Genomic DNA, 16,038 nt, shown 5'->3' on the forward strand with positions numbered 1-16,038 from the left:
CAATATGGACGCATGGTGGGACATCGAGACTTTATCAAGAGAAAGCTCTCAATTGTACAGCATTCATTGATGCAAAGACTCAGTCTTGGCAAAAAAGCAATTACTGACTGTGCTTTCTTCATTACTATTTCTATAGTAATAATTTATATAAAGAAAAATATTCTAGGAATGTCTCTCATTCACATTTTCATGTCTTGTCGTTTCTCTACATCTTATGCTGTAAAAGAGAATAACAAAAAAATATGGTAAAAACTTTCTTCGCATCTTGTGTGCGTTGAATATAATTTTTACAGTTATCTGCTGGTGAATGTAAATCAAAACAAGAACGTAAACAAGTGAGATAAGCTGAGTTAAAAAAAGTGAATGGTTGGTGGCGTATTTACATTCTTTCAAGCGACTTAACGGACGCGAATAATTGAAATAAAGCTTTAATTGAAGGAATGCTTTCCAAATTGATTGAAAAATGCTCAAAATTGAAGCAAAAAATTCTAAATTGAAGCAAAAATGTTCAAAACTGAAGCAAAACATTCAAAATTGAAGCAAAGTATTCAAAATTTAATCAAAAATGTTAAAAATTGTAGCAAAAATTCTCAAAATTGAAGCAGAAATGCTCAAAATTGAAACAAAGATTTCAAAATTGAAGCAAAGAAGCTCAAAATTGAAGCAAAACATTAAAAATTGAAGTAAAAATGCTTAAATTTGGAGCAAAATATTCAAAATTGAAGCAAAATTGCTCAAAATTGAAGCAAAACATTCAAATTTGAAGCAAAAATGCTCAAATTTGAAGCAAAAATTATCAAAATTGAAGCAAGACTGCTCAAAATTGAAGCAAAATATTCAAAATTGAAGCAAAAATGCTCAAAATTGCAGCAAAACATTCAAAATTGAAGCAAAATTATTCAAAATTGAAGCAAAAATGCTCAAAATTGAAGCTGAACATTCAAAATTGAAGCCAAAATGTTCAAAATTGAAGCAAAATATTCAAAATTAAAGCAAAACAATCAAAATCAAAGCTAAAAGTCCAAAATTGACACTTAATCTCAACTTCCATTATCACCCCAAATCCATCTAATTATCACAAATTCCCAAATATCGCAAATACTTTAATTAAATTCACAAATACCACCCATGAAGACAGTCCGCCAAAAAACTAAGTCATTTAACATTCACACATCAATCAATTCCGATTAATCGTACAAAAAATAGTGTCAATTAATCATTAGTGCTACATAAACATCTACATATGCACTTGTCGTCTGTATTTGTCAATGAATGAATCATTGAGACCATCAAAGATGATGATGAAAAGGAAATTACATCGTTTTGGACTAGAAAAATAACAAAAAAGAAAGAAATGGTTAATTGTTGTTTATATATGCATGTCAAATGAGACGTATCAAATAATTTTTTTTGAAAGTATATGCATTATATAATTTGTAATGGAAGGTATATACATTATGATAGGGAGTTGAAGTAATGGAAAAATATTAAATTAAATTTTATTATGTCGATATACGCACGTAAGAAGCTGTAATGATGGAAGGATGAAAATTAACATTTTTAAAGATTTTGCTTGGGACTTAATGGTCATGAGCTTAAAATTGGTAGTTAATTTGTGAATTGACGTGAGTAGGGATTATTGGTGAATGGATATTCGGTGTAATTTTGATATTTTTTAAGTCGAAACAGTTTCTTGACTTTGTATGATTGTATGGCCTGGGGACTATCAATTCCACGTGGCTGTGAAATGTTGCCTTAACGGAAGCAGGTAACAGTATACTCAGAACCAAGTGGCAGCAAACAGACAAATTTGATTGATTTTGTCTAAATTTCAATACATTCCGATTGGAATGTAAAAAACTCTTTTAGCTTCCAAATAAACTAATTTAAACTGATCTAACCCCATTTTCACACAGCTGGTCCTTAATGAAATCCATTATTCTAAGACCCTACTCTGTCAATTTCCAATTTAGATCAGTCGAAGCTATGTAAATTGTGAAATAATCCCAAAATCACTTTAAACAGTTCAATTCAAATACGAGCGACACAAATGAAAAATGCTCTGCCACTTCCATCAGTGCACAGTGCACCTACCCCAGGTCAGGGTGTCTCTGACTTAAAACCATGCCAGATTCACGCCAACATGGTCTCGAATTTTGGATAAATTAATCGACTTGCGTTCGTGTCTTGTATTCGAGTCATTGTCTATTAAGGCAACTTAGCTATCAAATGAATGCGGCGCCCGTTTGGTGTTCACCATTTGGTCAATTTGGCTAGAAAGAGCCTCCAAAATATCTTACCTAAGCCTTTTCTATGGTCGAAATCCTTCTTCAGTTGGCAAGGAGCATGCTCTTGAGTAAACTCACAAAATTGAGCTGATTTATAATAATTAAGTATTCTTAAGAACATGCTCATTGTCTGTTACCATGCGTCGCTCGTGAAAAACTTCTCCACATCATTATCTCATTCTTTTTCACTTTTCTGTCTTAAAAATTACTTTTAAATGACTAAAGAAAAAATTATGAATTAAAATAGAAAATACAAAGCTGATGTGTTTTTTAGCTCAAAAACTTAAACCTTTGACATAAATAGTTGGTTTTAAAAAGTTACACACGGTATTTGTTATTCGTTCTCAAGAAAGAAGTTTTTGAATGGCTTGAAAACTTTCTCATTTTCATAAGAAATGACTGTATTTGCTGTAATCAGCAGTCAGGTGATGTGTTTGAGGGTTTATTGGAATTAATTGTTGAATTTGCTGAAGTTGTAGAATTGGGGATTGATACAAATTAGGCGATGGGATCTGTACGAACTCAAGTGGACGAGAATACATTTCCAAGTCGACAAAAATACGTCATAGAATTAGTCATTAACTGGAAATTACTTCTTACTTACTTCGCTAACCATATAGATCAAGTGAGATTCATGGCCTCTCTCTGTCGGCGTCTGAAGCTGGCTCTATCGCTGGCTACCGCTTGCAATTACCAATTCCAAGTGTGGCACTATCTCTATCGTCAGCTTCTTTCCATGAGTTGGAACTGGATATTAACTAGCCTTTAAGTAGTCAAAACATGGTGTTGTCCGCTTGGAAAAGTCATAATTGACTCGAGACTCCATGTGGTTTACAAATGCCTACCAATTTGAGCCTTGCATCATCAGGACAGTTACTCTAGTTGATGAGCATGGATATGAACATTCTTAGTAGTCTGTGATCAACCTTAGTCCTCATTTGTTGGTAATTCAACTCCGAATCCATATCAAGTCACAATTCCCAGCATTCAATGTCCTTATTCACTTACTTCGCTGTTCATACAGATCAGTTGTGATTCATGGCCTCCTTTAGTTTACATCTGAAGCTTGCTATCACTTCCCAATTACCGATCTCAAGTGCATCACCACTCGATGTCCTAGAAATTCACTAAATTAACCTTAAGAACCCCTAAACCACACCCATCAATACTTAATAGCTAATTTCCATAATTTAAGAATGAAGCATCAAAACACCAGCAGATGATGTTTTAATTTCCTTCAATCTTTTTTATGATCGATCATTCCATGAATGAGGTTGCTGCATTCTTTCGCTTTATGTTTTACTCAAGAATTCTCTAGCCTGACTACATGTTAAATTAATCTCAATTTCCTCTTCCCATTATTTAATAAATCAAAACTTAATTTGTCCAAAAAAAATTTAAGTGCCTGCTTTTGTGGATAGGAAAGTAATATCAAATTTCGGGATTACAATAACAAATTTTTCAAATCGCATTTTTATCTACTTATGGTAATATAGCTGCGCATACCTCAAATTACATCAACTGTAAAATTTATTATATATTATTATATTTCGCTTATGCTTATGTATGAATAGAGGATAAATGGCACTTGTTGATTGAATAAGTAGTTGGGAATTGGTAAATGGTTGTGGATGGATAGAGTGCATTTTAATATTGTGGAATTTATAACCTCAAAATCTCAAATTTTGTAGATTTTGATGGTAAAGAGGGGTATTTACCGCAGCACACAGGTTGCTTACTACAGAGATAGAGTGTTGTGGATTTGACAAGGATTTGAACAATTCTTACTATTTATAACCTTAAATTTAGGTTAAATCAAGGTTTTTAAGAATTCTAACCTCAAAATTAACTTGTCAGGAACTTTAAAATTTAAACCAGAGCTTGAAGAACATTAACTCTTAAAAAATTACATATTTCCAAATTTAAATAAAATTCTAACCTAAAAATTAGGTTTTATTGATTTTTTAACCTCAAAATTCAGTTTAATTTTAGGTTTTGTAACCTCAAAACTAAGTTTAGTTAATCATACTCACACCAAATTTTCAATTTGGGTGAATTTTATAACCTCAAATTTAAATTTTGTTCATTTTTTAACCTCAAAATAAATTCTTGTAGATTTTCTAACCTCAAAATTTAGTTTTGTTGATTTTCCAACTTTAGAATCAAATTTTTTTAATTTTCTAACCTCAAAGTTGAATTTTGTCTAATTTCTAACCTAAAAATTAAATTTTGTTAATTTTCTAACCTCAAAATTGAATTTTGTCTCATTTCTAACCTCAAAATTGAATTTTGTCTAATTCTTAACCTCAAAATTATCAATTTTCAACAGCTTAAACCAAAAATCTGAATCATCTTAAAAATCTAACCTCAAAAAATTTTCAATTCAAATCTCTCCAATCCATTATCAATGCGTACCTAAATTGAATTCACATGCACAATCACAAACAATTAAATGCCAAGCCATGTGCCACACTCATAAAACTAGATTTTTTTTTCTTTAAATGCTCATAATTTATGTTTAGTTATGAATTAAACACTTGCTGTAACAATGTATAATCAATCGAAACACAATTTCACAAAAAATAAAAAAACTTTTCACTTACATGTGTATGCATACACAGGCATAATAGCACGAAAATTATTGATTTGGAAAAAAGAAGAATTGCTCAAAAAAAAAAAACTTTCTACACGGTTTACATACAATAAAGACGGTATGTGTGAATAAGAAATTTAAATGATCATTGCCATCAATATGTGCTGTTTGGGGCTGAATAAAAAACAACAACAAAAAAATGTTCGTATTTACTTGTGGTCATAACAAAAGATCAAGAAGAATGATTATTTTAATGATTCTCTTCTTTTTTTCTGTAATTTTAATGATTATTCCCTTTTAGCTCGTTTTCACGAGATTAATATGACTTGATGTACACTTTGGAATCTCTGCTAAACAATTCACACGATTAAAATATCATAAAAATGTGTTTGTAGCAATTAATCTCTTGCCATTTAACCGTTGCCACTTTTTAAATGTTAGCTAATCTATTAACAATATTGATTTAACAGTTAAATGCTGATAAATGTGCGAGAAAAAGACTCGAAGTGAGTGGAATTTTTACAGATAAATATGATGAAGATGGAATTGATGAGTTTGAATTGTTTCTTATTCTGTCTATGTCTCATGGGCTTGTTTGCTTATTGCGTAACACGAAAATTTTTGCCATTTTTACCTCCGTTCCTTCTTTCATGTCAAAACCTTCTGGATCAGACACAATCGTAAATCACAATTTTTTCAGTTTTATTAAAGTTTGAATTTTTCACAACCGTTAAATTTTTATTGAATTTTTTTGCTAGAAAATTTAGAAAAATTCGAATTTTTCAACTATTTCATGATATAATTTAACAGAATCTTTTGTGGATTGTTGTTGCCACTTTTTTAATGCTAAAAAACTTCAGTTATGATAAATTGAATAGATTTAACACATTTTATTCAAGAAAAACTTTTTGAGGTGAAAACATTTTTTCAAAATGGCGGTTTTTGATCAAAATTTTATGAAATTTGAAATTTTGAATTTCATATGTCCGTTATTTGAGAAATTAAGCCAGTAGTGAGCAACCTTTTTTGTGCTACTATATACCAAAGATTTGAAAAAAATTCGCGGCAAAACTGAGCAAACCACGTGATATACTAGTGAGCAGCACACAGGTTATATATCACTGAGTTAAATATTTGGTTACTTTTGAATTTTTTCTATCAGTTGAAATTCAAATTCTTAATAATATACTCAAAATAATTGACATTATTTACCTTATGTTCAAATTGAGTCGTGAGTTACCGGCACAGTGGTGGACAACCTGTGTGACGTCACACAGTGGTGGACAACATGTATGACAAGACACAGTAGAGGACAACCTGTGTGATGAGGTACTGTGGTGGATAACATGTGTGACACGAAACAGTGGTAGACAATCTGTGTGTCACGACACTGTGGTGGACAACACGGGTGACACAACACAATGGTGAACAACCTGTGTGGCGCAGCTTATTGGTGGGCAACGGCCGCCTAGGACAACTTCTACCGTAGACCGCAGGGAGCCAGATTCAGAAAGTGACATTAGATAGTCGTTTCTCAACTTTGTACTCAATACAAGAAGCAAGCAACAGCAAGTTCTAATTTTCTTTACCATCCGTCACCGACAATTTCCCACAATATTCACGCTCTTAATGCAAAATACCCATGATTCCACCTCATAACATCTCAATCTTCTTGTTGTCACTCCATTTTCAATTCTAATTACCCCATTTACCGTCAACCTGAAAAAAATAGTCAGTCTCATAACACACAGTAGAAATTCCTAAGACAATTACAAATCGATTAGAAAAGGAAATGCGCTCTAGTCACTCAAGCATGGCCAGAACCACAAAATATCTCGTATCCCGTCCATTATTCATCTCCATTCTTCTATTTTTTTCTATCATTTATTTTTTATTTCTTAGAATCTTCTTCATTTCTTTGTTATTTCACCTTAATATTTAAATCTCTTACAGCTTTACAGAATTAAAGTTGATTCAACATTGAAACCTGTGTTGGCATTTTGATGTTTTATCATTTCCTTTAATTTCTCGCTTTTGTTTTGACTTTATTTTTAAAGAATCATGCCGATAGAGGAAGTTTAAGAACTCATTGTAGACTTTATCGGTTACCAAAGGTTTTGTTATTACAAATTCATCGGGTGTGTTGAGCTGAAGAATTTGAGTATTTGCATCATCATTTGTTGGACTTCCATCGACCGCTGATGTGCAGCATATGTGATGAATTGTGAATAATAAGAAAAAAACCTAAAAAAAAAATAGAAAAGATTTTTGAATTTAGAAATTTAATTCAGATGGGATTAGGGCAGTGATGGACAAACTGTGTGTCACGGGACACTAGTGTGCCGTCAATAATTCTTAGAAATGCCATGAACCGTGTGCCTTCCCAACAAAGTGTGCCACGAACAATAAAAGGTTGTCCACCACTGGATTAGACACTTTTCAAAGAAATTCTAATCATGTATTTGTTTTGTGGAACTTTCACACATAAAACTATATTTTCATAATCTTGACTAATGAACTAAATTCGTTGATTGCTGCATGCGTTTAGAATGTTAAGCTGGCTTGATTAAGAAATCAAATAACTTTTTTTGAATGAATTTCATATGGAAATGGTTAAAACTAAGTGAAAATCAACACAGTTGATTGCTACTAATTGGAAAGGCAGTTAACAGTTTTCGGTCTATAAAGCTATAGTAGCATGCTATTGTTGTGCATGTAAAGTGATGCTGATTTTTGGATAGAAATCTTAATATTTTCTATTGATCTGACAGAAAAGTATGAATTTTAAATTAAAGACACTCGAGTGGGATTCGAACCCATGTCTAACGTTTTCAAGTCACATGCTTCTATTACTGAGCTATCTGAGGTTGCTCTACTATATGGCAAAGTTACATATATTAATTACACATATTCTGTATCTTCCTTTACTACTATACTCTCAATAATAGAATATTACAAGAATTCCATTCAAACAGAATCTGTAATTTATGGGAAAAGCCCAGCGATTTGGGATTAAAATCTAAGTTTGAAACTGAATTGTTTTATGTAAAACAGTTCTTGGTATGATTCTCGATGGAATTTTGACCATCACATGGATATTATTTCCATTAGGCGTTAGTAAATGTGGAAATCCCTAACAGGTATGACTGGGTATATCCCAGCATATTAAGCGTGATTTAGTTTGGAGGCTTTTTCACGAGCATGCTTCTGTGTTCGGGCTATAGATGTCATAATGGAGCCGAATCATTCGGAATTACAAGCCAGGAGTCGATTTCTCCGGTACTGATATGAGAAGTGGCACCAAGTAGTGTGATCTTACAGCATCATACTCTAACAGACAATGAGCATACTCAATTAAATTAGCGTGCTGTTGTGTATAATCAATCAATATAATTGAGAATATTCAATTTTATAAGCACAATCATGTGCAAGCTCACTGTCTGTTCGGAATACCAAACCAGTACCAGAAAAATGAACCATGGAAGATAGTCTCGACAGGCAATTAGCATGCTCTACTCAAATATACCAGTTGAGTATGTTCATGAGCATTGCTCTCAGTTTACACTGCTTTTAAGAGTACTGTCTCCTGAGTAGTACTCCTGAGAGTACTGTCTCGGGTACTTTAAGAGTACTGACAGGCAATTGCCTGCTTGGGTTAGTCTACTCTTTGACTCAATAGTCACGATGCACAGTAAAATCATGTATTTTGAATTCTACTGACCTAATCAAGTTATGCATACATTTAGGAATCGAACACACAATTTAAAACAATATGCATACTAACTTCGACATCACTGTCTCTCTATTCATACCATGACCACATCCACAAATCAAAAGTTCAACCGGTATATCAATCAACAGCATCTCCGTTGCATTTCCAAAAATTCTATTTTAGTTTTTCACAAGAATCTCAAGTTCTAAAATGCGAGAGTTCAATTTTGTCCATAAAAATATCAAGTCTCAACACATTGTCACCTAGAACAATCACACACTATTGTCCATCAACGTGAATTTAATGACTTAGTCATTCAAAAGAATCAAGTTTTTATCTCTATTCTCAGGAAAGCTTCCAACGAAATCCGATTAGTTTCGAATTTCATCTCATTAAGTGCTTTTCAGTCTTGAAGTCGGGTATAGAAATAATTCATATCCAATATTCACTTCATTACCCAACCGAGCATATTAGTAAGTAAAAATATTGAAGAAATATGCAATTGCATAGAAAATTTCTAATTTAATAAGCAATAAGCTTGAATAATTGCAAAATATTCATAACTCACCTTCGTGAAGATCATTTTTTTGTGTGTCTGTTGTGTCTTGATTGGAATTAAAAATAATATCCACTTCTAACCTTACCAATTGGCCTCTCGATGGAGATCTAACAAACTAACTGACTTCAATCGTCTTACTGAATAGATTCTTTATATAAAAATTAATCTCCATATAGTTTATCTTTGAACTTAAACACCAATGTGATGTCCAACACATCATCAATACGTGAAAACTTGTTTAAATGAAATTATCATCTAAATCGTCTTTTTATTTATGTTCGACTATAAATATATATAAAATAAATTAAAAATGGGCTCGTTACTAGGGAGTGACTTAGGCGCATATTTGTCATATTGAACAGAAATTGAGCAATTAACGGTTTTTTGGAATTCAAACTTTCTGACGGATTTGAAAAATTTAAAAAATTTTTGAAAAAAGTTGCAATTTCGACCCTGGCTTACTACCATAGTGTACCACTGTGTTAATCCCTAAAGAAAATAATTTTTGTAACGGTTATTTGAAATTCAAATTTTGTAACGGATTTGAAAAATTTGAAATTTTTTTTTTGTAATTTTGGCGATTTTGGCTCTAGAAGACACCAGCTAGATATGCCGTGGCACAAAAAAAAATGGGTCAAATCAATCATTTATTCGTAGTCAACTTCAGGTCTATTTCCGAGTTCAAATCTTTCATTCGTAGTCAACTTCATGTCAATTTCCAAGTTCAAATCCTTCATTTGTAGCCAACTTCATGTCAATTTCCAAGTTCAAATCCTTCATTTGTAGTCAACTTCAGGTTTATTTCCAAGTTCAAATCCTTCATTTGTAGCCAACTTCAGGTTTATTTCCAAGTTCAAATCCTTCATTTGTAGCCAACTTCAGGTCTATTTCCAAGTTCAATTCCTTCATCCGTAATCAACTTCAGGTATATTTCATGCGTAGTCAACTTCACGTATGTTTACAAATAAAATTTGAATGAAATTATCGAATTTCGAAAAGATTACAAGATTTATGACTATGTGATTTGCCAATAACTTAATTAAACTGATGAATAACGAGTTTTTGACAGCAGCCGGCCGACCAACCAGCCAAACTATTTCATTAAGCTCACATTGCCTCAAAAATCCGCTAAAAAAACTTATTAAACATTTCCTAATCTCTTCATTATTATTTTTATATATTTGTCTATTATTATATTGATGGATTATTATATATTCAACCAAATTCAATTGTCATTGACTCTCAACAGCTCTCTTGATCGATGAAGTACTTCCAATATTTATTGTATAATGAATTAAAAAGGAAATGCGACTTCACACACAAAAATACACGAGTTTTATGTAAATATTGTAGTAAAAAAAAGAGTTTTAAAGCGGGTGGGAACGACTTAAGTGAGTGAAATGCACTTATGTGTACAGTTTGGGACTTGTTATAATGTTCAGCAGTTGGTTGATTTGACTACCGAATAACACACTTGATGACTTGAAGAATTTTATGTTCAGTTACGTAATTTGATTATTGTAATCAATTTTGGTGTTTATTAAGTTTAATAATCATAATTTAACAGTTTGGAGATGCGCGAAAATTTAAGTTTAGTCATGATTGCTGTAAATTTTTGAGATTTTTGACAACTCATGCATAAGTTTTGAGTATTTCGAACGGTTTACAATGTTTATTGAGGTCTAATTGAGTTTAATTTGGTTAATTGCTAATAGTTTTCACCTCATTTGTATTAGGGTTATTAAATAATTAACTAATTATCCAATTTATTGCTAATATTTGCAGAAATTATAATGAAACTGCTACAATGTAGCTTAATGTTGGTCAATTTGGTTAAATTTAGCTCAAAATTGATCAGAATTTGCTCAATTTTGATAGAACTTGCTCATATTTGATAAAAATTTGCTCAAATTTAGATTTAATTTGCTCAAATTTGATAGAATTTGCTCAATTTTAATAGAATTTGCTCAAATTTTGATCAAAAAATTTGCTCAAATTTCAAATTTAATAGAATTTGCTCAAATTTTGATAGAATTTGCTCAGATTTGAATAGAATTTGCTCAATTTTGATAGAATTTGCTCAAATTTGATAGAATTTGCTCAAATTTGATAGAATTTGCTCAAATTTGATAGAATTTGCTCAATTTTGATAGAATTTGCTCAGATTTGAATAGAATTTGCTCAATTTGCTCAAATTTGATAGAAAAAATTTGAATAGAATTTGCTCAAAATTTTCAAATTTGATAGAATTTGCTCAAAATGCGCTCTCGTTCATTCAAATGCGCTCAAACCACCCAAAACTACACATTTCCTACGTTCACCTGCTAAAGAAGCACATGTGAGGTAATAAAGAGGTTGTAAAAAGTGGGAAATTGATGGGCCACTCAAGCCACTTATTTACTTCTACTTTTTTCCTCTTTTGTCTGTTTACTTACTCTCATAATGTGAATAACATGCTAAAATAACTTTACCGGCTTTCTCAAGTCATTGAACAAATCTGTGTGCAGAAACTACTGCTTCTTTTGTTTTATTATTGATGTTAATTAATATTACATTTCCGCAAATAACCTCAATTTTTCCCTCTCGTTTGGATAGAGTTTCGTGCTTTCATGAGGAATTTTGCGTTTTGCACTTCCATTGACCTATTAATGTGTTTTTCGGATGTGTGAGGTTGAGGCGTTTAAATCTTTTGTATTTTTACTTGCCCTAAGTGTGTTCTGACGTGAGAATCTTTGGACTGTCTGAAATCTAAACACATTCTCAATCTACGCAAATCAATTCAATCACAAAGGCACAAAATCATGCGTATCAAGTCTTTTTTAATTAAAGAGGAGGAAACTCAACCTCTTGACCAAGTCGTGCCATCTTCAATATTCAAGCATACAAAGACATCCTCTAAATCAATTTAGACAGACATGCTTAATAATTATTAAAAAAATTCCATTTCACTTTTAACAACTTCTCACATTAATTTTGATGGATATCGTAAATCATGCAGATTTTTGGTATTTATTGCAGTCATAAAAGCTTATCTTTTGTGTGCTATATTGGATGTTGATGTCCAAAATTTTGATATTGATGTCCAAAATTTTATCAGAGATTGTGTGAACTGATTAGATTTGGTATTAACATTTATTGATTTGGAATTGAGGTGATTTCTCCTTTAAAGCAGCTGAGCGGCATTTAGATCCTATATGGAAGTTACTTGAGAGCTTGGAGCTTATGTGGAATTTGGATGGATTCTGTTTGATGATAATTAGTTCCTGTTGATCTACTATAAATCAATCACAGGTCGTTAATAAAGCAGTTAATCAGGCTTTTGCTCCAGACTAAACAGCTGTGAATTCCTGATTCTCTTTGACTTCATTTGCTTACTTTGGGTCGCTTGAGAGCACTTCAGTTGTAGCTGTTATCTCAAATAGATCAAGTCGGTTGATCAATCCAAAATCCGAAAACAAACCAATTTGACTCTGTCGTATTGCTGAATTTAAACCAAATAACCGAATCTGGCAAGTGGTAGCCAGCGATAGAACCAGCTTCAGGCGACTTCTGCGGGAGGCCATGGATCACAACTGTTCTTTACGACCAGCGAAGAAGAAGAAGAACTGAATCTGGCACCAAGTTAGAGTCATGACTCGATTATTTGGTTTAAATCCGGCACTAAGTAAGATTCACGTCAGCCTAAGGCCATATTTTGATCGATTAACTGTTAATGCTATTCGGATATGATTTGTCTTTGGCTGATGCATGATAATTGTATTGCTGAAGGTCGACAAATTACATTCTGCAGAGCTAAGAATAGCTTGTGACTAGTTGACTGTATTATCAACAGCTTTCTCCTAATTATACAGGTTGTTAGACATACAGTTGATGGCTAAACGAGGTTGTTAGACTTATAGGCATCAAATGATCAACCTGTACGTCTAACAGCCTCTTCTAGACATCAACTGTAAGTCTAGCAGCTTGTATAATTAGGTAGCAGCCTGTATACACGTGGAAGTTCTAAAATATTGCCAAAATAAGCATTTTTGATGCTTAATATTCATATTAGACTGAATATTGCCTACATTACAGACAGATATGAATCCAAACTTGTGTCAAATTACAGACCCAACGTAACATTACAATCCTCATGTTCACCAGCTTCAATCCAACGTCATACTCGATTCTCCAAACGATTTCACTTACACTTTTTACATCCAATTAAATCACAAACGTGTTGATTAAGTTTTTTTAAGAAAACACCTTAACAAATTGTGTAAAACTTGATGAATTTCCGAAAAAGAAAATTATTTTCACTTTCAATTTACAAGACATGAAAAAAAAGTTATCAGCCTTGAAATCTGTAATGTTTATGAATTATCAGATTTCATAATTTTTCAAAGTTTTTCCAAACTAAATTACCGTAAAAATTTTTCGGTTGTTTTTATGGTTGCGGTCATTTACTGTCGGTTGATTTGTTTGACAATGGGTGCATTTGAGATGTAAATGACTTTAAGTAGTCATGGGTTATGACTTCAAATTCAAAAACATTTATACTCGATTTTCAATAATCACATTTTGAGGAATCGTGTGAATCTCACGACTTGTTGTCTACAATCTACTTTAAATAATAATGAAAGCTATCAGTTTTCAATCATCATTATTGATAAAAGAATCAGCAGTCGTGGACACCCTGCGACTTCTTTGCGAAAATTGTTGAATAATTTCACAAACAACACATGACGCGATAGGGGAATGTGCGTAAATTACAAAACGTTAAGAGGATTGTTCGTAGGCTTTTCTTCAAATTGCACAGTGGCTCAGTGGCGGAATGGTTTAGTGCTTTGGTACCTAATTATTGTGATAACGACCAGTCGGTCATGGGTTCGAGACTCGGCAGAAGAAATTTTTCACTTGTCCTTTTTCGAATCATATGTAGTGCAAATGCGACTCCCAGTCTTACTTTGGAGGCTACAGGCAGTATTGCCATCAAATAAGGGAAGATCTGATCGCATTATAAGCTAAAGGTCTACTAAGTGCGACGGTCTAACGCATCCTTTTTCGTTATTACCAAATATTACCCGCAAATCTTCCTAGTGAAGCTGAATAATTTGACCTATTTTTCATAAGGCCGTAACCAGTAAGCCAGTAAAAGAAGGTTTTGTTACTCTAACAGCTCCATAACAAATTTGTAACCCCTCCTCCTCTTCCCTAAGCCTTCCTGTAATTTACGAACGTTCCTACCTGTTTGGAAAGAGTTTTAGATACTACTACATCATTTTTATCTTCGATATTGTACTCAACGTGGACTCACTTCTAGTTTATCCAAGAAACTAAACCCAAGAGCTTACAACACCTTTCACAAACCCCAACTAACTCTTTAAGAGCTCAAATACTCATATTATCATTTTACTGATTATTAAATTTTGAATAATAATAAAAATATGTTAAAAATAGATTTGACTGCGATCACACAGCTGGATATGCTATAAGAAAACAATAAAAAATAAATTTCCAATTTACTATCAAAAAACATTCAAAATTTGCATAAATCTAATTTCCATACCCAATTTCCATATAATTTTCAGAATGCAGTCACAAATCCTCTCAATTCTCCTCACAATTTTCATCGCTAATGCCAAATCAGAATGGATGGCATGTCCCGAGCTAAGTCCCGTCCTACGAATACCATGCAAGTGCCGAGTCGAACAAACACCAGTAATTGGACAATCAACATCAATCGGAATGGATTGTGATCGAATAATTTTCACAACCGAAACACCAAACATTCCAAAAGGAGCACCAATTAGTGCATTTTCACAGCGACACTCGGGTCAATTGCTACCTGTCCAAGTAAGTTTGTTGTTGTTGCTAATATTATATAGCTTCTGATGATTGACATGAACCTCGTGAGATGCTTTTTATGTGAATGAACACACGAGTGAAAGCTTTCAAGTCTGCTTTGTATGTCATCTCTTGAATACATTCCATAATATTTTATGATCGTCCATCAATGGCTTATGTCTATCCATTTATATCTATTTCTATGTACGGACACTATTTGCGGCATCAATTTTTTATTTATATTGGAATTAATGAATGATCATCATAGACGTTAGCATCATCAAGTTTACCGATAACAAAACTCGATTTCTCATACAATTCCATAAGACGATTGGCCGATAAAGCATTCAATGGAATACAGGTACAACTTCTTTTTGCATTTTCTTTTACGCATGCAACATGTCTGTGACTGTTTATTTATGATGGCAATTTGAATTTATTTTACACACATTTATAGGACACATTAGTGGAACTACGATTGACAAATAATTTATTAGGTGATGCATTGAATCCAATCTTTTCCACGGTCGAGTTTACGTCGCTTTCTAACCTACAAGTGTTGGATTTGTCGGCTAATAAGATTCGTGGAATTGAGCGTGGATTGTTGAAAGGATGTGAGAACTTGCAGGTGAGTTTTATTGACTTTTATTGATTATTGACTAGGGTTTGGCTGAGAATTGCATTTTAGATGCGCAGATCTGCAGTTTTGAGCTGTATCTTATGGCTCATCTAAAGCTGCAGGCCTGCAATTATGAACCCAAATTTCAACAAGAAATGGATTTTACATACAAAAAGAGGATAGACTTCTAGAAAAATGCGATTTAAAGTTGAAAGTTTGAAAGCAGCAACCTTTTTAAACAGAAATCTCAACCCAAATGCATTTTAAACTAGATAAATGCAATTTGCCAAGCTTTTGCCACTTTTTTAAACACGAATTGAGCACAATAAGATGCAAAATGAACGTAAAAATGCATTTTTTTCGCAAAAAACTTTTCGAAGTGAGGAAAATTTTCAACTAAAAAATTTGAATTTTTGAAATCCGTTAAATTTGAAAATGTAT

General features: G+C 32.6%; 1 protein-coding gene and 1 long non-coding RNA gene across 3 annotated transcripts in view; one reads left to right on the forward strand and one right to left on the reverse strand.

The window, feature by feature from the left end:
* Window positions 1-16,038, forward strand: part of LOC139097132 (chaoptin) — a 29,791-nt gene that overhangs the window by 8,757 nt on the left and 4,996 nt on the right. Inside the window, exons 1-4 of one of the 2 annotated variants that reach the window (XM_070648901.1) lie at window positions 8,909-9,066; window positions 14,723-14,987; window positions 15,247-15,339; window positions 15,436-15,606. In XM_070648901.1, the coding sequence (XP_070505002.1) occupies window positions 14,724-14,987; window positions 15,247-15,339; window positions 15,436-15,606 (528 nt within the window). In that variant the 5' untranslated portion in view covers window positions 8,909-9,066; window position 14,723. Of the gene's footprint in view, window positions 1-8,908; window positions 9,067-14,722; window positions 14,988-15,246; window positions 15,340-15,435; window positions 15,607-16,038 lie in introns of those variants that run through there. The other variant, XM_070648902.1, reaches the window with a different exon arrangement.
* On the reverse strand, window positions 6,744-9,440 carry LOC139097135 (uncharacterized). Its single transcript, XR_011545029.1, has 2 exons — window positions 9,162-9,440; window positions 6,744-7,125 (listed from the first exon to the last, which is right to left on the reverse strand). It is a non-coding gene; the product is annotated as an uncharacterized lncRNA (long non-coding RNA).

This window comes from Chironomus tepperi, unplaced genomic scaffold (assembly GCF_022539635.2).
Source record: "Chironomus tepperi strain 1889 unplaced genomic scaffold, CSIRO-AGI_Ctep_v1 contig_414, whole genome shotgun sequence".
NCBI classification, from domain to species: Eukaryota; Metazoa; Arthropoda; class Insecta; order Diptera; family Chironomidae; genus Chironomus; species Chironomus tepperi.